Here is a 25,058-nt window from a genome sequence, read left to right as displayed (position 1 = left end):
CCATATAGATACATTTTATAGATGCTGTAAATATCTAACTTTGTTCAAAGCCTTGTTCTGGCTTTGAACTGATGCCTTCAGAGGACTGCAGAAGAGAACTCTCCAGGAGCACCTTCTGGGGAAGTAGGGTTTATTTATAACGTCTCTATAATGCAAATGAGAGCTAATCAGTTTGACTTGGTGGTGTCAACAAAAGTGGATCACTTTGCAACGATGCATGATCCATACCCATCTTCTATATAGAGAACCATGCGTGTGTGTTTTCTTCCCAAAAGGTTCTGATCAATGGTTATTCCTGCATTCATTTCAGTCGTCGTTTTCTCACCAAGACCCAAGGGGGAGACGAGGCAGACTGGAATAACAGGTTTTGCAGGGAGTGGGGGGAGATGCTGCATTTTGCCTCGCTGTCTGCCAGGCGGACCCGAGGGTAGCGGACGAGCCAGCACAGCTCCGCCAGGACCCCAGGCAGGGCTCAGCAGTTTGTGTGGGGCACCCCTCCTCTCCAGCTCTCCCTGAGGAGCCCCTAGGCAAGGGCGGTAGATCACGGCTACTGGGGAAGGAGGCAGCCCTGCCCCGCGCCGGCCTACCACCACTTCCACAGAAGGCAGAAGCAAGAGCCTCCCCCTCCCCTGCTGCTCTCAGCAGCGTGGGGCTGCCCCAAGCCGGGAGACACGCGACCCTAGCCGGGCACCGCGGGGCGAGGCCGGAAGCGGCCGGAATGCTCGGGGAGGCGGTGCCAGGCCGGAAGTGGGCGGGGCGACGCGGTCCCTGCTCTGCCGGGCGCCCAGACCCAAGGCCGCGGGTTCCGGGTCCGCGCGGAGCAAGCGCCGCCTCCCGCTCCCCCCGTGTAGGCCCCGCCCCCTCCCTGTCCGCAGACGCCTCGCACCGCCGCCGCCGCCGCCACCGCGGGGGAGGATGAGGATGAGGGCGCGGGGGCGGCCCAGCAGGCGCGGGGCTCGAGCCGCAGCGCAGCGCGAGTGACCGCCCGACCGCCCGCCCCGGGACTCGCCGTCGCCGGGCGAGGAAGGCTTGAGCCCGGGCGGGTGGATGCCCCGCGCCCCCGCCCCACCGCCGCCCGGAGCCTAGCGCCGCCCGCCCGCGCTCTCCCGCCATGGGCTGCTGCAGCTCCGCCGCGCAGGTGAGCGCCCCCGCCTCGCCCCGCCCTACCCCCATGCCCGCCCCCTCCCCCCCGGCGGGACCCTGCGAACTTGGCGGGGCGCCTCCCCGCGCGTGCCCTTGTTGGGGCTGCGCTTCACCTTGGCGCGGGCGGCCCCGCACCCGCACCCCGCCGGGCCGCGGGCGGCAGCGGCCTCGGCTGCTTCGTCACAGCCGCTGGGGACGGGGCTGCCCTGCGGAAGCTCCTGTCTACCTGCCAGGTAGAGCCCGGGCCGCCCTGCGCTGCGCTGCCCTGCCTGGGGGCAGCCCGGGCCGCAGCAGCCGCTGGCGCTGCCTCTGGGGGTGCAGAAGTAGCGGCTGTTGCAGCAGCGTCTGGTGGCGCTGCCCCATGCTGCCAGGCGACGCCTCGGCTTGGGGTAACATGCAGCTAGCTACTCCTCTCTCCTTTATGTGGCTGCAGTGGTGACACATGGAGGGGGGCACAGGGTCCACCTGAGAGTGCTGGCAGTTCTCCCCACTTAGGTGACAGGCAAGGGGTGCAGACAAGAGCGCCATTGGGGCACCCCCTGCGCAAATGCCAGCTGGGGAGTGGGGGGCGCCAGGGGAAGCGCTGCTGGCACTTCCGATTTGTCTGTGGTGGGACCTCCCTACCCCTCTGGTCCACAAGATTAGTTGTGGGAGGAACCCCCTCGCCTCATCACTGACTGGCTGCTGGGGGGGCATGTGCCCTTCCTGACTCAGGTGGCACCAGTTGTCTGTGTGTTGTTGTCACCTACTGTCTCTGGCCCAGTGCTTCTAACCTTCTTAAACTTAAGGCACCTCTTGGGAAACGCCAGATCTTAGCTTTCATGTATTTTCCGAGTACAAATAGAGCAGTCATTCATTGTCAAAGAACTGGGAAAGACCCGGTAGGTCAGGGTGTATCTCATGTTGTTTGGATTCCTGTTTGAAAGCTCTGGTTTTCTGTGCGTGTCCTTTCACAGCATCTTATGAAGTTAGCTTGGGTTTATAAAAGCTTATGCTATACGTTTCTGATGTGGTTAGCCTGCTAGATGCACATCTACCCTGCCTCTTATTTTGTGGATCATGTTTATGAAGTGCTAATGTTGCAGGGGATGCTGTGCAGCACCCTTGAAAAGTTCTCAAGGTACTGCAGGGTGCTTTGACACCTTGGCTGAGAATCACTTCTCTAGATTCTTTCCAGCTAGCTTTCAGTCATGTTTGTGACTTAAGTTTCCACGATGATGGTGTCTCATCTGAGTTTCGTTACCAACTCATATGATATTCAATTGTGGATCAGCTGTTCCGTTTATGAGAACAGCTGGTCACATAGAGTTGGTGAAACAAGCAATTTCAACTGTGCTGTTGGTCCAATATCAAATATTACTCACAAAAATCCATCCTACCAACCGTTACTCAGTCTTTCTGACTCTCACCTCATTTTGTGTAGCTTAACTCACTTGTCCCTGCTCTGGACTTTAAAGGACTGCCAGTCAATTGAAATTCTTCGTTTTCTCTTTCTCTCCAGCTTTCAAGTGGTCCCCTCGTCACCAGTGACTACTTTGATCATCTCCCTGGGTTTTGGTTGGAGCCATGTTGGTCTGAGGACATAGGCAGGCAAGGTTATTTGGTAGATGTGATATTTTTTACTACACCAACTGCGTTGGTCTAATAAAAGGTATCACATCTACTCAAAGACCCTTGCTTGATTATCTTCCAGGATTTGTTCCCTTTGTTGTTCCTGTGGAGGAAGTTCCATCGTCATGTGACTTAATTATCCACAACTCTGTGTTTTCTTCAAGTCTGCTGCTTCCTGGTCAAGCAGTAGTACATTTCCCAATCTCTGTAGTTTATATGCAGTCTTTTCATTGTCCTCAAACCCTTCTCCCTTTTATCCTGTATTTTTCTTGCTGTAGGATTTTAGTAACTTCTACAGCTGTCATACTCCTTCACACCTTCATTTTTTGGTAATCCCTTCCCCCCCATCTCTGCTTCTCTTAAGACTTTGAGGTCTTCTCTTCTCATCTCGGCTCCTCTTCATCATCCTTACTAATCCCATCCCTTAAATAGATTCTTTCAGTTTATTGTGGTCTTTTGGTTCCTTTCCTCCTTATTGTTCTGACTTTTCTTATCTTTGGATCTGGCAGTCCACAATATCCTGCCTCCAAATGTCTCCTTTCACCTTCAGACTTATTGAACAAGTACTTTACAGTTGCTGCCTTGAGTTCTGTCCTCCATCTCCATTGTGGATTTCTTCCACATGCTGCTAAAATAACTTACTTTTCTGGGCCAAATCTTAAGGTTTCTACTACCTCTTTCTGCTTCCTGCCCTGTGCTCCTTTTATCTGTATTGCTTTTGATGCCATCACTGTTTTTTCTGTTCTCACTTGCCTTCTACAATACTGTTTTCTCAGCCTCCTCTTCCTGTTCTGTTCCTTCTCCTTTCTGTGACTTTGTGCTCCTTCATCTGTATTTTACTTTAGATGGAAGGAGAGAGAATTAGTTGTAATCTGGCACCTCAAACTGTTTCTAATATTTGTTCTTAAAATATAGAATCATTTAGTATTAAAGGTGCACCAAAACATTGGTCCGATATCAGATCGGTACCGATATAAAGACAATTAAGTGTATTGGAAATCGGCCTGATGTGGCCATAAATTGGCCAATAAATGCCCGTGCATGTGTGCAGCTGCAGCACAGCATGTAGGCAGCAAAGAGCACAGCCTGGCAGCTTGGAGAGCTGCGTGCAGCTGGTAAGTCTGTTGTGGTGGAAGGGGAGGGGAGAGGGAAGGGGGCATGGGGGCAGATCAAGGCCCCTGTGGTGAGGGAGTGAGTGGGGCTGGGGCTGGAGCAGGTGCAGGATGGAGCTGTGGCTTGTTTGGGGGGCACAGGGAGGGGGAAGTGGTACGGGGGGGGGTGCTGTACACCCCTGGATCTGTGCGGGGTGGGGCTGGGGCTGCCTCAGGCTCTTCCTAGTTCATGGGGGGTGCTGGGTCAGGGCTGCACTTGGGGGCAGGCGGTGGTGGCACTGGTAAGAGCGCTATGGAGGAGCTATGGCAAATTATGCCATGGCTGCTGGCCGCATCCCTTCCCCCCCGCTCCCCGTAGCTTCCCCTCTCAGCATCACAGCTGCCTGCAACCTGTGCAGACCTGGAAGCTCACCAATGCCCTCTTGGGATGCGTGTAGCAGCAGGAGCTGCCCTGTACTCCCCAGATGAGCCATGGCTCTGTCTGGTGCCCCACCCCGCGCCAGCTGGGCAGTCCCTGCCCCAGCCCCACACCCACTTCTCCCGCACTGCAGGAGCCTTGATAGTCCCTCCCCATCTACCACAACAGACCTACTGGCTGCATGGAGCTGTATCGAAAATTGCATCGGTATCTGCCGATATGGCTCCTTAAAAATCAGTTATTGGTACTGGCCCCCAAAGTCTCTGTCGGTGCACCCTTATTTAATTATGTCCAGTGGGGACCAACTTTTTATGGCCGGAATGCCATAAATTAGCCCCACACCTTCTCTGAGTGCCATTTTGATCCTTTCCTTTTACCCAATTTACTCAGTTTTCTGCTCCCTGACCAAACTGCTGCTCTGTCCTGCTTCCTGTCCTATGCTCCCAGTCTGGTCTGATGCTCTGCTTTGTGTTCCCTGCCCTGTCTTCGACTGTGTTGCCTGACCTCTTTGCAGTCTGTTTCATGCCACGTGTTGGCCACCCTGATCTTATCCAGCTGTCCCACCATGCCATCAGATTAACGCTAATAATGTAACAGAAACTAAAGTCCACTTCTTTATTCTTAAAGCTCAGTTATTTCATTTTTGCTATCTTCAGAGCATTGTTCTTTTTATCAAGCCTTTAACTTGAAAGGTGTGTCTGCGTGCATTTAACTCCTCCTTCCCTTTGTCTCACATGCTAAGTCCAGTTCATATCCTTTTGCTTTTTCCTGCATGATGTCTCTCTGATATGTCCTTAGCTCTCAATCTCTGCAGCTGAAAGTCTCATTTAGGTTTTCTTTCTTTTTTCCCCCCCTCCTTATGTCATTAGCTTAGGCCACTGGAGGCCAAACTTTTTTGCTGCCATGCCACAAATTAAATCCCATGCATTCCCCAAGTGCCATTCTGATCTGCTTCTCCTACCCAGTCTCCTGCTTTGCTTTCCACTGTCTGCCCTGTGTTCCCTACCCTATCTGCGCTGTGGTGCCTCCTCCTGCTCTTATCTGCTGTGTCCATGGCACTTGATATATGTGCCACAGGTTGACCATCCCTGGCTTAGGTTTATGTAAGAAGAGCTTGGAGGGTTTCAAGAAATCGAATGCATAAGCAAACAAAGCACGTCTTTATAGTTTTGGTGAAGGGCCTTGGTTTTACAAACTATAAGAATACACTGCTATAGAGGCTGTTAATGACATGCCTTACAACAACTCTACCCTAAACTCCTGTACTTCTGGCATTCCAAAATGTTTTCTCCTAATTTCAAAGTAGTAGTTTTGTTTTGTTTGCTCTGCTGAGAATTTCTGAAACTTTTGTCAAGGGTCCGTGGCTGGAATGCTCTATGTGGAGTTGAATAGGATACAGCAGTCACACAGTTACTGGATATTTTGCAGTCATAGATATCTTAATGCTTGCTATACCAGCTATATCATCTGTTATGTTCTGTTAATTTTAATCAATTAACTTGCTACTTAAAACTGGCTGTAATTAGACAGAGATTTATAAGGTTCTTACGTTACGTTGACTTGCTAGTTGTCCACTAAAGCAGTGTTGGAGGGTGCAGCCTTTGTGGCAGGAGTGCCACTTTGATTCCTTCCCCTTCATGGTCTGCTGCTTTGCTTTATGCTCTCTGCCTGTTTTCCTGCTCTGCTTTCTGCTCCCTGTCTTCTCTTTGCTGCTTTGCCTTCTGCCCCTGCTTGATCTGCTTTGTGTACAGAGGCTGCCCCTGCCACGTGGCATGCATGCCACAGATTAGCTGTTCCTGTACTTAAGTATATATCTTGCAGCTGAAGTAGCAGCAAGCATATGCATACGTGCACTGTGTTCTTGGCAACCATGGAAGTCAGCCATTCACATTATAAAATCCATTTCCTTTTTGTTTTTAATAATATATTTGATGTGGAGCTTTAAAGTTAAGTGAGCTGTATCAACAAGTAATCCCTTGAATAGGGTTTAATTTAAAGGTATATTTTGTATAGTAGTGGTGAAAAAAAGGAAAATTTGAGTTTACTCAGAACTGCTATGCATTATGAGATGATGTGTTTTGGAACATTTGTGCATTAAATATGAAATGTTAACTTAAATTCAGATCTCTTATATTTAAATTTCTAAAACAAAAGGGGAGCGCTTCACTGCATGTGGCATGGTGAAGTTGTATGACTGATTTCTGTGGCGCAGTGCATTTCTGTTCACTTAATGCACACAACAGCTACTGATCTATGGCACTGCGGTTACTTTTCTGCGTACTTTAACTGCCTAGTATACTAGACCATTAAAACCATCTTGCACTTCTATAGAAAGCAGTACAGTGAGTCTTTCAGTCTGAAGATCAGCTACTACAGTGCCACTGCTTCCTCACAGTATGAAAGAAATAACATGACCACTTTTGATGTTGCCTGATGCTTTATATATAACAGAGAAAGTGTCAAATCATGGTAATTTTATGCTTGTGCTTGAGGAAGCGGTAAACAGCAGTAGAGGCAGATATTAGGTCATTGGTGTGGACTTGACCATCTCATCTACTCATTCCTCAACGTCTGTTCATCACAGCAGTCAAACGTATCCTGTTTTTCAACAGTTAAATGAAAAATGGTTCAAACTTACCAACTGTACTAATAAGCATCTCATGAAACAAAGAGCCTCCAAGAAAAATACCCTAATAGAGAGAAGTCATTTACCACATTAGTCTGAAGTTAGGCAGAAGATAGGCTGTAGTGCAAGACCATATAGTCCAACTTGGAGGTTGGCAGTGTTTTTGGGCATGGTGCCAAAAACACCCACAGCCTTGACATGTAAGAAGTTGGTATGCCAGGGGCAGACAGCAAGGGAGCCACAAGGGGCCTGATCCTTGTTGGGGCAGCCCTGGCCACTTCCTTGCCGCCTGCCCCGAGGCATGCGTGCCAAACAAAATACCTTTGCATGTCACATTCTGGCACCTGTGTTAGGGGTTACCTACCCCTGATCTTAAGTTGTTCAGACATGAGCTTTCACAGAGTATAGCCTTACTGTGTCATGCTGCTATTCATAGCATCTCTGATGCAGTAGGCTGTAGCCTACAAAAGCTTATGCCTCCGAGTGATTTAGACCAGGGGTGGGCAAAATATGGCCCATGGGCTGAATCTGGCCCACCAGGCACTTTCATCCAGCCCGTGGGCAGCCACCAGTGAATGGTACCCTACCCAGTCCTTCTGCCCACGAGGGTGGGAGTGAGGCATCCATGTATACACACCCTTCAACATGCCATATTGCACCTTGCTCCCACCCTCGTAGGCCCCCCAGCCCAGCCAGCTGTGGTTTCTGGGCAGGGCTTCTGCAGCTGCCCCGGGGTGGGGACCTGCTTCGCTTCCCCAGTGTTCTGCTTGCTCTGGGCAGCAGGTAGGATACTTGGGGGGCGGGGTTTGGGGATGGGAGGGAGCTACAGCTGGGCAGGGTCAGGGAGCATAGGCCTGGGGCTGGCAGCAGTGTGGAGCCTGCATCCACAGGGGCAGTGGGAGAGCAGAGCTGGGGTGGGCAGGGTGTGGGTATCAGGGAGGGTTGGGGTGTGTGGGGGGGTGAAGATCCCCCACACTCCTCCACATGGTATACAGTTCCTGCTGCCAGCAGCAGCAGCAGGTGGGGGCACTCGTACCCCGTGCTGGCGCCTGGTGGCACATGGCTCCAGCTAGTGCTGCACGTCAGGGCAAGGAGCAAAGCCTGCCCAGTCTGCCTCTATCATGGAGGCTCTGCGCAGTGCATGTGCAGCTCCGGGGGAAGACCTGACTGGAGCTGGTTGGTTTCCCCACCCCCTGCTGTGCAGGTCCCAGGACTCTATAGGGAGGCAGAGGGCAGGCTCCCTCTACTTCCACCCTGGCTTCACAACCCCTTCTCACACTCCAACACACTCCAACATACCGTATGTTCTGCCATATGTACAGACACACCCCCTGAAACCCTTCATGCCCCACCATACACACATACACACACGCCACCATATACATGCACATACTCCCGACCATGTTGGAGTACACATGTGGGCATGAAGTGTACTCTGTCCAGGTTTGTGGATGATACTAAATTGTGGGGTGAAGTGAACACACCGGAAGGTAGGGAACGATTGCACGCAGACCCAGACAGGTTGAAAGGGTGGGTAGAACACAATAGGATGCAGTACAACAAGGACAAATGCAGAATGCTGCACCTAGGGTATAAAAATATCCAGCACATCTACTGGCTGGGAAGTCACCCTCTCAACAGCATATAAGTGGAAAGAGATCTTGGAGTCATAGTGGACTCCAAGATGAACGCGAGTTGTCAGTGTGATGAAATCATCAGCAAAGCTAACCGCGCTTTATCAGCAGGTGCATGACTAATAGAGCCAAGGAGGTGATACTTCCCTTCTATGTGGCGTTGGTCAGACCGCAGTTGGACTACTATGTCCAGTTTTGAGCACTGTACTTTAAGAAGGATGTGGATAACCTTAAGAGGGTCCAGAGGAGGGGCGTTCGTCTGCTTAAAAGTTTGCAAGCCAAGCCCTGTGAGGTGAGACTAAGGGACCTGGACTTCTTCAGCCTCCATAGGAGAAGGTTGAGAGGTGATCTGGTGGCTGCCTACAAATTCATTAGGGGGGCACAGCAAGGTATCAGAGATGCTTTGTTCACCAGGGCGCCTCTTGGGGTAACAAGGAAAAACGGTCACAAACGGAGAGCAGATTCAGGCTAGACATCAAGAAGAACTTCTTCACGGTAAGGGTGGTCAGCATCTGGAATGGGCTTCCAAGGGACCACCTCCCCTACCTTGGGGGTCTTTAAGAGAAGGCTGGATAGGCGTCTGGCTGGGGTCATCTGACTCTGATCTGTTGAGGTCCCTGCCAACCGTAACATCTATGAATTTATGAACCATACACCACACAATATACAAGAGTAATTCTTTATTTTTTAGTTATTATGCAATCCCCTCTATATACAATATGCAAACACAAATCATGACACACTTTTTGTAATAAAATTAAAATATAGTAGGTGTTTGACTTTTAGTTAAGACCTGGTGTTTTCTTCTGGTTCCAAGATGGCAGCCCTCTCTTCCCAAAAGGCGTATTTCCAGGGGGCAAAGGCCATGGGTTAGGGAGGCAGGACTTCTGGTCCCAGTATAGCAACCAGGGGGCAGGGCACCTGTCAAGGGGTGAGGCTACCCATACAGCCCTCGACTTCCCACCAAAATTTATTAGGCAGCCCTCCTGCTGAAATAATTGCCCACCCCTGAGTTAGACTGTAAGGTGCCACTCTGCCCTGCCTTCTGCCTAACATTTTAGTAGAAATCGCAGAACTGTGTGGCCTCCTCTCAAGTCTGCCCTGGACATCTTATCAGGACTTTTAAACTCTCATTCTTTTTTTTGTACTTAATCTCATTACTGTCTAACAAATTCCCCTTATTCTGCACCTCACTCCCAAATCCTTGCTGCCTGCAATCACATAATTTTATAAGCAGCTTTTTCTGCTTTGATTATAAAGGAAGGTACTTGCATTGTGTAACTAATTTTTTTTTTCTAATTTGCTGTTTATCATTAATGCTTAGTTCTATCTGGAGTTAATTTAAAATATGCTTGAATTATCTTTTTGTAGCATTTTTTTAAGCATTTGTTTTACCTTCTCAGGAAATTCAATGGCTGTTGTGTTTTTTCTTCAGACTTCCTTAATGATAAACCTTTCAGCTGAGATCAAGCCTGGGAAGTTTTAGCCTCACAAGGGCGTTTTCCTTCGGGGTGGAGAGGGTGGTGGTGGTGAGTTTTATAAAATCATTTTGGAACCAGTATATTGTACGTAGGCTTTTGTTCCAGCATTCAGTCTACCTTGTTTGTGAAACAGCTCTATTTTAAATCAGAAAGCTGCCAGCCTTAAGTGTCTATTCTGTACTCTGGAACTGGCTGTTTTTCTTTATCCTCCTGAAGAGAGGGAATTTTTTTTTTCATCATATAGTGAAACTGTTGACTCTCTTTATTTGTATTCATTTCTTCCAAAGGGGAACTTCTCAGCTTTTGTAACAGCACTTGTCTCTTTCCCCTTTTGGCTAATTGTAATTTTGGGAGTTATTTTCCTGGCTTACCAGATGTGATCTTCACTTGCAAGTTAATTTTGAAGCAACCCTGTATCAGTATATCTCTTTCTTTTTTTTAAATTTTAATTGCTTGGAGAAGCAAGTAGATAGTCCTGTCATTCTCTTCAGTTTGTGCTTCCAGAAGCCTGTTATACAGAGTAGGTAACAAAAATATGTCAGCCACTGATTCTTTTTTTACCCTGATTACTTGTTCACGGTCTATGCTTGGAAATGGTTTATTTGCACTATCTTACCACGTGCTGTAGGGAATGATTATTTTTATAGTCAGAAAAATTGCAGAAGTTCTTCTAGAACCCATCTACCTTTTGCATTTGAAATCATCTATTGAATCTCTTGCTCATCCTGAGTGTTATTCCACAGAAAGAGCCTGGGCTGCTAATGTTAAATAAAAAGTATAGCATCTCTTTCATATAGTAGTATGCAGGTATCTTCTCAGGTTGCCTTCAGGCAGTGTAAGGGGTATAGATCCAGGCTTTCCTTTTCAGAGTTCCTTTTGAAATCACAATTTTGATTCCTTTTTTCTGTATAAATCATCAGCCACTATTCCGGAGAATTAGACATAGATGCTTTATACTATTTGGGTATTTGGAAGTTGAGATTCCAAACTGTTTTTCACAAGTGGTTTTTACCTATAGGTGTTATAAAGATATCTGCTGAAATGGGGTATTGTCATAAGAAAAATGCAGTTTTTTTAAAGTCTGACTTGTGACTTGCCGCTTGCTGGGTAAGTAGTAGTTCTGTTTTGCATTTTTGAACATTGTAACTATAACTGGTTCTGTCGTGTAAGACTTATGGCTTTCCAAAAGGAGCACTTAAAGTCATGTAACTTGGACAAGTGATTTCACTTGTTGCTTATTCATGAGCTGTAGAAGCCATTTTAGTGTTGTGGCCCATGTCTGATGTATTTCTTTTCATTAGAATGGTTCCCCCTGCTCCTGCCATTTTTATGAGGAATTGTAGAAATTGCTTCTTCCCCTGAGGCAGTGGGTTCATCTGTGAGCCAAGGAATTGGCTTATTCTCCCCACAAATCAGGCAGAGCCCTTTTGCTAAAAGTCCTTTTTACTTTAATTGCCTTTCAGAGTTCGTAAGCTTTGTTCTCTCTCTCTCTCTCTCTCTCTCTCTCTCTCACACATGTTAGACCTTTGGACCTGTAAGGTAAGGCAGTTAGAATATATTGGTAAATGCAAACGAAAAATATTTAGGGGAAAAAAGGAATCCTATAAAACATTATATTCCCCAATTCCAGTGACAGGAAATGAGCAAACTTATGTGACTTTCATTTCTGTGGAGTTTCTTTCCTTTTTTCAGAGTTGTTGCTCTGTCCCTCAAAGCAGTCTGAATCCATATAAAGCATTCTCATTCCCTACCCACCTTGCTTTTGTACTTCATTATGCAGTGATATGGAACAATGCAGATGGCTTAGGTAAGCAGGATTTGGTTCATAGTATTGAATGTAGTGTCACACATTCATTTCCAGAGTGATACTTTTTGTTAAAACATACACATACAGGATTACAAGTTCACAGTAGGATCAGCCAGTGGAGAATCTGGGGTTTTGCCTTTGAGAGAAAGAGGTCTTTAGATGAAATTGCAAAGGCAGTGTAGCAAGAAAACAACTTTCAATTGTTGTGGTATAAAGTTTTTAAGGCTGTCCTTCATAGTTTCATAGATGGTAGGGTCAGAAGGGACCTGAGCAGATCATCGAGTCTGACCCCCTGCCATGGCAGGAAAGAGTACTGGGGTCAAATGACCCCAGCAAGGTGTACATCTAGCCTCCTCTTAAAGACCCCCAGGGTTGGAGTGAGCACCACTGCCCTTGGAAGCTGGTTCCAGCTCGTATCTGCCCTAACAGTGAAGTAGTGCCTCCTGATATCTAGCCTGAATCTACTCTCAGTCAACTTGTGGCTGTTATTCCTTGTTACTCCCAGTAGTGCTCGGGGGAACAGGTATTCTCCCATTGCCTGCTGGTCCCCTTGGCCAGTTTGTAGACGGCCACCAGATCCCTTCTCTGCCTTCTCTTGTGGAGGTTGAACAGGTTCAGGTCCCATTGTCTCCACTTGTGGTGCCTGCCCTGCTGCCCCCTGATCATGTGAGTGGCCCTCCTCTGGACCCTCTCGATGCTGGCCACATCCCTCCTGAAGTACGGCACCCAGAACTGGACGCAGTACTCCAGCTGCGGCCTGACCAGTGTTGCATGGAGGGGGAGGATCACCTCCTTGGACCTGCTCATGATGCATCTGTGGATGCATGACAAGTTGCGGTTAGCCTTCCTGTTCATGTCCTCACATTGTTGGCCCATGTTCTTCTTGGTGTCTGTAATGACACCAAGATCCTTTTCTGCCTCTGGGCTGATAAGAAGGGAGTTCCCCAGCCTGTAGTTGTGCTGCAGGTTCTTCCTTTCCAGGTGCATCACCTTGCACTTGTCCGTATTGAAACCCATCCTGTTCTCATCCACCCACCCCTGTAACCTGTCCAGATCTAGTTGTAGCCTGTCCCTCTTCTCCAGCGTGCCCACTTCTCCCCACATCTTAGTGTCATCTGCGAATTTGAACTTTATTAAATTTTTATTAAAAACTTATTTAACTTTAAGGCTAGGTACAGGCAGTCAAAAAGCCCGAGACAGACTTGATCTAAATTATGTTGTTTTCTGTATACGGCAGTTTAAATCAGTAGCAAACAGAACATGTGTTTGTCCTTTTTGGGGCGGGGAGGTGGGGGAGGCGGGCAAATCTTAGACTCTAATTTTATTAAAATTTATTAATCTTAGAGGGCTCTAATTTTAAACCAGTGTGTGCGCGCACGCTGAATTTCTGTTCCGTTACAGGCATAGCCCAATTTCTGATTACTCATTCCAGTAAAAGTGTAATGTCTGTACCTGGTTTAAGAGTAACTGGTGACTCCTTGAAAGAAGGTGGCTTATTTTTATTTTAATTTAATTGTTTACTAGTTAGGGGGAAAAAGTGTAGCACTGTTTTTAATATAGAATATAAAGTCTTCTTCCTAAAAAAAAAAAAAAAAAAAAAATTTGGAAATAGTAAAAAAAAAATAGTGATGGTTCCATTCTGTGTTCCATAAATCTTTGGAACAGATATGAAATGTTTTGTTCTTTTCACTGTCTTGAAGGTCTAAAGTGTAAATTGTCAGATTTTATGAAATGCTCTTTTTTTTCATTGACAAACCAGTTTGAATGAAGGATGCTTTGAAAAATTACTTAGTGAATTGCTTATAAGCATCTGTCGTAGGTAGCAAGATCATTATTTCTTGCAGCAGTACTGTGCAGGTCATAAGGTCTTACAAGACCTATGATGTTTTGTGTCCTTAAGTTCTAACTTTAGAAACTACAAGCATATGAAAATTTTCTTCTACTTGATTAAGCTACTCATCAGACTTTAGGGGAGTGCATAGGGGGATAGCTTTTTTTTTTGTGGTGGCATTCTGAGGTCTCTAATTTGATAGTTCTGTCAAGCTATTTTTTTCTTAATCTCATTTTTCAGCAAAGTTTAAAATCTATTTGGAAGCAATTGTAGATTACTTTCAGTTGAGTATAGCGTTTTATTCTAAGATATAAAAATATATTTGGGATTTACAGTCTCGTAAAAATGAAAGAAGGTTCTGGGTTATGCTAACTTAATTTTGCATCACTTAATGAGATAGGTTTGTTTAGTAACTGCAGAGATATTAAAAATAGAATGTCCTTTCTTTGCATTTAGGTCAATATTAGAAATTGTCCTTGAGAAATATAAAATGAATATCAAAAGTGGTATGCCCATAAGCTGGTGGTCATTATCTGTCATTTATGTGGAATATCTTTATTTATGAACAGTAGTCTCTTCTAGCAAAATGCTTGCTAATTTCAAGTGAAGCTCTTCACACATGCATTTTGTGGGGATTAAAGATGTTCCTTTCCTATTAATAGGATTTTGTTCCTTTCAAATATCAGCTGGTAGGCTGGACTACCGACTAATCACTATTAGGTTTTGAGGTAATTGATAGGTACAGTTGTAATAGAAGAGAAGGTTGCTCTTTACTCTCCTACAGAATGAAATAACAAATGAGCCTTAGAATCTGTGTTCAGTGTGAATTGACTACAAAGGCTGAGTGAAGTATGGCATACAAGACTCTGATTATATGGCAGATAAACTCAGATTCTAACCAAGAATTTGTGTATTTTAAAGCCATATTATGCCATCGGTGATAAGTTAATCTTTGAGTGTCAGATCATGTGCTCTAAACTATTTAAATGTATTAAAAACTTGTAAATAAAATGAAAGCAGTAAGGGAACTTTTAATGAAATAACAAGTACAGGAGTGTTGAATTATGGATTTGCTTAGTTTCTGAAGAGGAGCACAGTGCAAGTCATTCATTTTGTTTTCTGAATAGTTTCAGAATAATATTGCACCATCAATTCCTTGAAGCCAAAGTTAAGTGTTTATGGGCACGCAGGACCTATACCTATTTAGTCGGAGAGCCTTGTAGAACAGGTGTGATATTTTGTCATTTAGGTCCCTGCCATGTGTTAAATATATTATGCAATTAGCTGGTTAATCGTGCAATAAATTTAGACCAGCCACTCATGCAAAGTAATTATACTATAAAAAGAGCCAACCAGCTACAAAGTAGGTGCTTGAAAATGGGTAACAACTTTATAGGTGGTCCCTATCCAGCTTTAATTTAAACATATGGCAGGGTTCATAGGGTTGGATCTAATAAAGGGCCCAAGTGCTAGAAGGTTAGGCATAACTAGTGGACGCATCTATACATTCACTGATGCAGTTTTGGTAATGTGCATTAAATCTAGTACTTCCATTGCGAAGCACTAGGCAAATGCATGAGCCTGTTCTAATATATGTTAATGAAAGCACTTTTTGTGCACTTTTTTGGTGCTTTAATGTACATTAAAATAGGTTAATGCACATTGAAGTGCATGTGTAGAGTACCTGGCACTCTGAGTATGATCCAGTGACTCAAGTTGAGCTCTTTGGTTCCCTCTGCAATGCAGGGAGAGAGTTTGACATCTCAGAACAGCTAGCAAGTTGTTTAGGAATCTGCCCCCAGCTAGCCTCTAGGACAAGTAGGCAAGGTTTTTTGGTCAGTGTGCCGAAAACCCCCACAATGCCTACTATGGAAGGTGCTGAAGTACTGGTGTGCCAGAAGAACAAAATGAGGGCAAGGGGGTACATGGCAGGATGCCCTGCTTGTGCCCCCCAGCCCAGGCTCCCAGCTGGCAGCAGGTACCCAGAGCTGGGGCCGGCTGCAAACAGCTGTGCCAGGCTCTGTACTGGCGCTTGCACACATGCCTTGGAGCAGGCAGTGGGGGAGGGGCCTGAGGCAGCACAACCCCAGTCTCTCCCCCTGTCCCGGGACAGAGCTGGTGGCTGGGCTCCGGAGCCTGGTACAGCTGTTTGTAGCCAGCCTGGGCTCTGGGCAGCTGCAGCAAGCAATGGACAGGCTGCAGACATCTGTGCTGGGCTCCACAGCTCTGGCATCAGCTCCATGCTGGCGGCGACTGCAGGTGCACCTTGGCAGGGGCTGTGCTGCCCTGCTGTCTGCTCTGAGGTGCGTGCACAGTTGCCGCCAGCACGGAGCTGATGCCAGAGCTGTGGAGCCTGGCACAGCTGTTTGCAGCCTGCTCTATCTGCTGCAGCTGCCCAGAGCCCAGGCTGGCTACAAACAGCTGTGCCAGGCTCCGGAGCTCAGTCACTAGCTCTGTGCCCGGAGCACAGGAAGGACCAGGGCTGTGCTGCCTCAGGCCCCTCTCCCACTGCCTGCTTCGATATGCAGGTGCATGTGCTGGTGCGGAGCTGATGTCGGGGCTCTGGAGCCTGGCATAGCTGTTTGAAGCCTCCCAGCTGCAGCCAGCCACAGAGCCCGGGCTGCTCTCAGCAGGCAGCTGGGATGCTGCAAGGCCTGCTGGGAGCAGCCTAGGCTCTGACAGCTATCCAGAGCTGGGACTGGCCATGGTGTGCCAAGCAAAATGGCCTTGCGTGCCATACTCGGCATGTATGCTGGGGTTGCTGACCTCTGCTCTAGGAAATGCTAAGGAGAGGACTGTGTCCAAAATCCCACCCCTCTCTTGGGCTTAGGCACCTGATTCAGAGCTGTCTCTTCAGCTTTCACAGCCCAGTATCATTTGAGAGTAGGTACCTACATCTCTACTTTCAAAGTACTGAACAAGGTTTACTCTTTCTTTGAAAGATGGGGCTGCTCTTGGTACCTTCTTTATAGTAAACTACTGGTTAGAGTACCCATGGAGTGAATGAGAGACTTACTTTGAATTCCTTTCTTTTGTCTCATGATTTTAAATCCATACTTCCACCCCCCCAGGAGGGAGAGTACCCTGAACACCAGGCTGTAGACTGTTATGGGTAGCAAACAGTCCTTACCATTCCTGTTGAAGACTTTTCACTGTGCTATAAGCAATTCAAGATTCACTTTGCCAGACCATGCTTCCTTGCCCTAATTTCTAGAGCACTCAGCTGAGGGGGGGGTGCTCTAGGTTCTAGTTCATGCCATAAGGGTTGCTGCTGTATTTTATATTAAACAGTTCTGGCGGGTGGAATTGAAATGTTGGACTCCCTGCTCCCCACTAAGTGTCCTTGTCACTAGACTGCAGAGTTCTGCTCCTTTTTACTTCTCTCTGGCCCAGGGAATCCTATGTTTCTTGGTAAGATTCTGCATAAAGGTTGTTTGTAGTCTTAGATTCTTGTTCTTAAGGTTTGCCATCTTAAAGGGGCAGAGGGCTACCTTCACAGTTGTGATTTATGTTATAGCCTGGGAGTTTGTGTTTATGTTGTGTTTATAATGGAGGTTTGGGATGGGGTGGTTAAGGAGGTCGCTTTAGTGCCTGAGAGGCACACAATAGCCTTGAGCCTCAAGGCTCAGGTTCAGGCTCAAGGCTCAAGCAGTTACTGAGCCCAGAGTGGGCAGAGTGTGCAAGGTGGCAGTGAGACGAGAGCCTGGTGCCAGATGGGTGCAGACACACAGCGTCCAGGGGCCCAGTGACCAGAAAGGACAAGTGAGACCTAGTGCCTCAGTCAGGCCCAATTCAGTGAGCCTAGCAAGATTAAAGGGGTAGAGGCTGAGGAGGCCAAAGTCCTGACAGAGGGAACAGCATTACAGTAACATCTGTGAGTGATGGGGTGTGGTGCAGGGAAGGATTTGGAGCCACGCAATTAGCCTTTAGGCGCCTTGCTGGGCACGGTGGACTATAGGGGCCGGACTATAGGGGCCTAGTGAGGGGCCTGAGGATGAAGGGTGCTGGGGACCCTAGTGGGAGTTCAGTGGAACCTAGGCCAAGCAAAGTTCTGTGGGCAGCCTCCCGATTTTATCATTATTTACCATCAAGGCATGGCAGGCAAGATGGTAAGGTGCCCTAGGGGTGGAGCGGGGCACGATGGTGGATTCAGGAGGGGGCATCGCAACCACCCCGGGACCCCAACATGCTACAGTCATGTATGTTTAAAAGTAGTTTGCTTTTATAGGCTGTAGACTAAGGCCAAGTAAACACCAGAAAACTATGCTGATACAATAACTAGTAAGGTTGTGACTTTTGTTTTTATAGTTTTCATTTTGTTAATAACAAATCACTTGGGTACCGCTTGCTTTGCTTGGAAAACTGATATAGCTTATACCAGCTGTAGTTCATTTTTGCCAGTGGATGCTACATCTATATTAGGAGAGTTTGCTGAGACAGCTATAATTTATAACATAGACTAAATCTCATCTGTGATCTGATGATCATTGCATGGCTTAGCTTTAACTGCTTTGTCCTGTCTTTACTATCTGTAAAATTGAGATAATACTGCCTGCATTTGATGTAGGCAGATATGGGGAGGTTTCTAATTAGCACAGATCTGTGTGGTGCTTTAAAAATGAGAAAACACTACATAAATTGAAGGTATTACTGTAATAAATCTTAAGGAAGGGATTAAGAGTTGCTGGGATCGTGAACTGCAAATAGCTTTCACCATTTCAGGACTGCCTTGAGTACTTAAATCCTTATACTGTGAGCTCAGGGTACTCTATAGATTGAAGCAGTTTAGTTGAGATGCTTCTTTCCCCTTCAGCTGTCTTTATCTGAGCATGTGTGGCTTTATTTTAGGAACTGACTCATGATGTCTATGGTCCTACAGTAATTGTAGTCTCTTTTGTTCCCTAAAAGCTAATGAATAAAGCTTTTTATAATTAGATTGTCAAGGAGAATCTCTTCAAAGGATAAAGGACCTGAATTTTTAAAACTGGCCTCTATTTTTGTTTGTATGGTAGCATTTTTTTGGTAGCTTCTTTAATCAGGCTGAATAAAAATTAGCCCATGCTTTGTGGAAAACCACTTAGCAAATTGTTTTGTATAACCCCTGTATTCTGAGGTTTCACATGCTTGAATGTATCAGTCTTTGCTTAGCAGCTCTCTCATGTTTATACAAGTGTTCTGCTGTCTCAGCTTTCTTTTTTTGTATAGTAATTGTGGTCTTGCATGGTGTTTTATGGGGCAAGGTAAACTTAATTTGATACCACTACCAAATATATGCATGGTCAGTAGGGAGCACTTTCCCTGTTTTGTGGTGCAAAATATTTCCGTTTCTTTTTTCCTTCAGCCTAATGTTTTTAATGCAAGGAGGTGAAGACATTCTGCCTTCTCCAGTTGCTGTCAGAGATTCAGCTAGTAGTTTTGCTTAAGGTGATTGTTGCTTTTTCCTTTGTGTTCTACACCATAATTTCGGGATGCTTACACATTACTGTAACCAAGAATCTGAACTTGCTGATGCCTAGAGTTGGCGATTTAGGTTCTTACTCTTACTTGGAACAGTGGAAGAAAATGTGAATACAAGTTGTTTGAGGAGGAAGGACATGACTACTGCTAACTTATTTTAAAAAAACAAGGTTTGTGATAATAAAAGGAGAATATATATAGGGAGATGTAATGTTGAGTGTAATGAAATGCTAGGCGTTAGAGAAAGTCTGTGCAGTCACTGTGTCTCCATGTGATTCTACTGTGGAAAGATTAAGTACAGGGTAGATCAAGCAAGTAAAATATTGAACTTTTTTATAACCACCACTGCTTACGGTAAAAGATATACTGGTAGACTCTTTCTTCTGGGTTGCTCAAAGTTGGATACAGTGCTAAGCATCTTTGCCCTAGCTTTACTTGGGGGGGAAAAAAAAATAATACTGATGAATATGTTGATGAACACCTCAAAAATATAAATTTAAAATGTATTTTAAGTAGACATTTTTTAACTGAACACAGGGGAAGAATACCTATATTTAATTGCACCTTGCCTGCTGGTGCAGTTGGTAGTGTGATGGGCCCTGTATACAAGCTCAGCCTTCTGCTGTGCTAATTGAAACCTTCTTCCAAGAAGTAGGCTCCCTTCCCAAAACGTCCTCCTTCAGTGGATGAAAGGGACAGATGCCAGATCCTTAGCGCACTTCTAAAAGAAGATACCAGGATGCTCTCTATACATTTACCGTAAAAAGAAAACAGAAATAACCGTAATGAAGACTGCCCTATTTTCCCACGTGTCTATTCCTAAGTAGCGATGAGTTCATTGGCATTGTCACTCTGCATTGCTAAATCAGTTAAACCTCTAAGTTGGAAAATATTCCTCAAAACTATAAGGGCACAGCTCTTGTTCTTTGAGGCTAGGGACATACAAAAAGCCTGAGCCTGAGCCTGAATTGATTCAATCTTTGCAGGTTAGCCTAACCTAGCTAGGCTGAACTGGTTTGTAACTGGACAGACCTCTCTGGACTGAGGAAATTCAGGCACACGCCTGCAGTGGCTCAACCTAGAAGCTGGAGGGAACTAGAGCAGTCCTCCCTTCCCTTCTGCAAGGAGCTGAGTTGAGGGGACATGGCCAGGCCCTGGCAGGATCTGCTCTGATTAGAGAGGTCTGCCTGCACCATCCTAGGCTTTTCCCGCTTGCTGTTCAAGGGGTGGGACTGTTGCCAGCTCCTAGCCCCAGGCCAGTACTGTGAGGCAAGGGGGTGTGTGCAGTACATTCATATTTTGATGATGGGGAGCTTTTCAGTCTTCCTTTCCCTGTTTCTTTGTACTGTCTGCAGCAAACTGACATGCAAGAAAACCAGCAGGGGTCTGATAACAGTGTTTATTACCCCATCAGCAAAATAGCAGGCTCTCTCCAATAGTTTAAACTGTTCTTAAACAGCTTGCCAGCTGACCTGTTGATTAGCTCCAAAAAGCCCTAAGTGGAAACTGTTCACTGCCTGCCCCAGTGAAATTTGGAGGCACATAGACACCTCTGGGCATTAGCTAGTATACCACATGCCTAGGGTCTGTGGGGTTGGGGTCTATGCTGTGGGAGATGGGAGGGAGGGAGGAGGGGAGTCTTGCTTGAGCAGTGAGGGGGCAGTAGGTCAGGGGAAATCCAGGCATACCCTGCTGTGACTGCAAGGCTGTATGGAGCTGGAGCAGGGAGCAGAGGAGGGGCCAGCTCTGCTGTGAAGCCAAGAGGCCTGGCTAGCCTAGACAGTAGGTGCTGGGGGAGTCTAGTTTATCTTAACCCAGCAAGGGGTCTGGGGCAGACCTTGCATACACTAGTTTGACCCAGATCAGTTAAGTCTGATACTACCTTCAACCAGATTTGTCTCAAACCAGTTTCAGCCATTTTTAAACTGGTTTATGTGCACTGAACATCTGTTCTATTGCAGTTTAAACCAGTTTCTAATCACTTAAACTGGTTTATGTATAATGTCTGTCCCTAGCCTGAGAGTTTTTAGTTTCTGCAGCACATAGTGGCAGTCACGTAGGAAAGGTTTTAGTCACCTTGAATAAGTAGGCTTTTAAATCCCTGCATGTTAATACTGTGTCTGCACTGTGGCTGTTGGTATTGTCTGCCCTGGCATTCTTGAGTCCCTGGAGCTGCATATTCAAAGACTGCCTCCAACAATGATCATTCCCATTTACTCTCCTGAAATTCAGTTTTTTCCATCCAGGTTTTGAAGCCAGATGCTACATCAAGGTCACAGAATATAATAGTGGATTTCAAGGGAATGCACTTGGGTGAAAGTGGTTCTAAGGTTTATGTTTTGTATTTTTTTGCTACTTAAAATTATAACATCAATAGCAGTGTTCCCAATGGCTCTTTAAAACCCCTCCAAATAATCTGTCTTTTATAAAACAAATAAAATTTTCTTACAATGTTTGCAACCCAGCTTTGTAGCACCCTGTTAGTACAGGTGAAATTGAGTAGCACTGACAATAAAATGAAATTTTCAAGGTTATTTCATTATCCACCCTCTGCTGGAAGTAAAATTAAGTAAGTGGTGACATCAGACATTATTTCAGCACAAGTAATTTTAGGTGCTAGTGACATACATTAGGAAGTTGCAGTTTGTTTTGTTTGTTAAATATGTACCTGATTTGGTCATGTCCCTGTAAAAACAATGACGCCACATTTGTGAAGTAATAGACATGGTTGCTATTAAGAAGCATTAAAACTATTGTAGATAGAAATACTCATTCAGCTGCTGTCATGCCAAAACCCTAGTAAAATTTTTTGGATAATAATGCATGTTAAATCCTCAAATCATTTCCCCATATTTTCAGGTTTTTGCAGCCAGAGTTCACATGTCTTTTAGTGTTTTATAATTGGTTGGCTTCATAATTGTAAAGGCCACATTTAAATGATCCCCTAGTTTGATGTCAAAGTAGTTTTTTTAGGGTGAAAATAGTTTAAATGGGTTTGAAATTGCTGTGCAGAATGAGATGATTATATAGGGTGCCTCTGTGGAGCTTTCTGAGTGACCATGAAAATAGCAGAACAAGATTCTGAAATTGGTATTTGACTGTTTAAAGCAGAAATGGTTAGGAAGATGAAGAATTTCCCCCTCCCCCGAGTTTGGAGAAAACCCACTGAGTCTTTACTGTTTTCTGTGGTTTTTCCCATTCTTTAATATTTGTCACTTATTTGCAGAAATGAAAGCTCTTGGTGCCAAAAATTGCTGTCTGTCTGAATGCTTTGACTAAACTTAAAATATAATGGCAGTGATCAGAACATAACGATGTCTGTTAGCCAATAATTACAGAATTATAAAACTGTCAAAGTCCAGAGAAAAGAGGAATGAGCACAGTTGCAGGCACCTGGATTGGTCAGATAATGGAAGGAATTCCTTGGTGAAGCAAGGAAGTGGGAAGAGGCTGCAAAAATAAGTAGAAATCAATTTGCTAGAATCAACCTTATGACATGTGGCAGAGCTTTGACATTGACTTGCATGAAAGCTAATTTGCTTATTTTTTTCCATCTTCAGCATCAGATTCTTTAAGTGGCAATTTCTTACCCTAATTGTAGTGATTCTAAGAGAATCATTTTTGTTTTAAAAGAAAAAATAGCAATGTTAACAGTTCAGTGGCAGGATCAAAGGATTTGTGTTCATTTCTAAAAGTGCGGAAACTCTGTTTCTCTACAGTCTTCAAGATTTAATATACCATTTAATGAAACAGTGATCCAATATTCCACTTCAGTAATCACAGATGAATATGATCCTGCAAGTAACTGCATTGGCAGTCTTACATGGTAGCAATGACAATGAACGTTTTAAATCCTTGTTTTGTACCTACCAGAAACTCTTGAACACCGCTTTCATCCAGAAACGATTTTAGTGTTTGGGCATGGAGTACCAAACACCCTGCTGTACTTTACATTGGTTTTGTATACCAGTGTCAAGTATACCAGGATAAGGACAGGGCAAATGTGTAGCTATTTCAGGTTAGCTTCACACAGGAGGTCACTTTTTAATGTGCTTCACCACCAGGTATTGAAGAGCAAGTGGTAGCTAGTGGCTAAAGACAAACAGGCTATTATAAGATGGAAGCAGGCAGATAAGACTTAAATAGATGCACCTAAGATGGGTAGATTTTTCTCCTGACTAAAATTCTTCATAGTTTTAGGAGAAGTTACTATGGTTTGTGGGTTTTTGTTCTGCATCACTACTTGTTTCTTTTTTATTTTAACTCTGGTGTAAATGTGTCATCTGTGCAGGCCATTGGCACATCCAGAATGGCACAGATCAAAACAGGACAGATTTTTTCTTTCTTGACCTGTCAGATGATTTTGACATTTTTGACTGTAGTTGTCATCCTGAAATCTTGCCTTGCCTTAGCTGTTGTGACTGTTCTTTTGGGGCACATCCCGATGAACAGACACATGCATTTTGCAGCCCCTCAAACCCATTAGAAGCGCTGCAAACTGCATGCAGCGCACAAGTACCCAGTGTCAAAAAAACCCGCCATTTAAAAAAAAAAAAAAAAAAAAAAGCAGCATATACCACCAAAAGCCGGAGCCTAGATGGCCAGAGCCACGCTCTGCTGCAAGCCAGGCTATGAGCAACTAGCTCCGTGCTGCTGCTGCCCTGGGAGGATCCCAGGTGAGGCTGCTGGCCTAGCCTCCTCTACCCCACCTGGGTCACTTTGCCACATGCTAGAGTGCATATACAGGGACATACCTGGGGACAAATAGCAGTGGTATAAATATGTGCCACTATTCTTTGTCCTGCGGGAAATGCACACCCCTGCACGTGAGTGCTTGTCAGGACGTGTCCCTAGTGTCCTCCTTTAACCCTTGTAATCGCTACAATTGGGGTGTTGACAGACATGCTGTGGGAAGTGGGATGGGGGGGCACTTCAATTAGTACAGCTTTGAGTGCCCAGAGCATCATGTGTATTAGCATCTCTGTGCTGAAAAATGGCGGCAGGGCACTTTGACCTAAAGCTTGTTGAAGGAGCTTTAATTTAAAGTGCCCCACCACCATTTTTCAGCATGGGGACATTGGTTCATGTGATGCTGTAGTCTGCTGGAATGTGGTAATTGCCATGTTCCAGCAATCTTGATTAATCGAGTCTTCTCTGACACTAATTACAGCACATCGGAGCAGCTTTCCTGCATGTATATAGGAGCCCTTGGTGTCTTGAGGGATCTTCCTTACCCTTTATTTATCTTTCTCTGGTTCCCACCAGACTCCATCATTCTGGGTCCCCTTTGTTTTTTCTTTGACATCCTGTCTATGGGTGGTGTGATTTCAACTTGCTTGTCTTCTAATTGTAGATTTACTCCATTTTTTTCTTGCCTATGCAAGCTCAGTTCTTGGCCTGATCTTCTTTTACCTTCTTGCAACTATATTGATGCCAGCTTAAACTCAATTTGGGCAAAAATGTACTTAAACTTCTTTCAACCCTTTCCCCCTCCTCTTTTAGTTACAGTGTAGCACCATTCTTCCTATTGTTCAGGCCCAGAATTTAAAGGTTGTCTTTGATTCAGGCAGCATCTTAATCTTTCTGCTGCTTTTTGTACTACATTTGTAAGACTTGATGCTCCTCAAACCCCTTATTTAGTTTTTCAGATTGCTTCCTCTTTGGTTTTGACAACTTCCATCCTTGTTCCACTTGTTGGTTTTGGCAGTGCAAAAAAGATCTCTCTTTCAATCATAACGCTCCCCTCTTTGTGCATTGCTCTACCTTCTTTCATCACCACAAGCGCAAACTGGATCTTCACTCAAATCCATTCATGGTCTGTCTCAACCTACCTATCATCTTGCGCTGTAGTTGTCAGCCTTCGTAATGGTACCTTCATTCTTTCTTACATATGTCCCCTTCTATTGCTGGAAGAAAACATCTATAGAAGTTTGCAAAG

At 45.4% G+C, this 25,058-nt stretch overlaps 1 protein-coding gene across 2 annotated transcripts in view; it reads left to right on the top strand.

Annotated features, from left to right (window-relative positions):
- The first annotated feature begins 767 nt into the window (after window positions 1-767).
- The window catches only part of SLC44A1 (solute carrier family 44 member 1), a 118,800-nt gene continuing 94,509 nt past the window's right edge, over window positions 768-25,058 (top strand). Inside the window, exon 1 of one of the 2 annotated variants that reach the window (XM_090038920.1) lies at window positions 768-1,138. In XM_090038920.1, the coding sequence (XP_089895046.1) occupies window positions 1,112-1,138 (27 nt within the window). In that variant the 5' untranslated portion in view covers window positions 768-1,111. The remainder of the gene's footprint in view (window positions 1,139-25,058) is intronic. The other variant, XM_090038921.1, reaches the window with a different exon arrangement.

Source organism: Crocodylus siamensis, chromosome 3 (genome assembly GCF_052110815.1).
Source record: "Crocodylus siamensis isolate JL-2025a chromosome 3, ASM5211081v1, whole genome shotgun sequence".
Classification (NCBI taxonomy): Eukaryota; Metazoa; Chordata; order Crocodylia; family Crocodylidae; genus Crocodylus; species Crocodylus siamensis.
The sequence above is the reverse complement of the archived record's forward strand: the minus strand, read 5'-3'. Positions and strand labels throughout refer to the sequence as shown.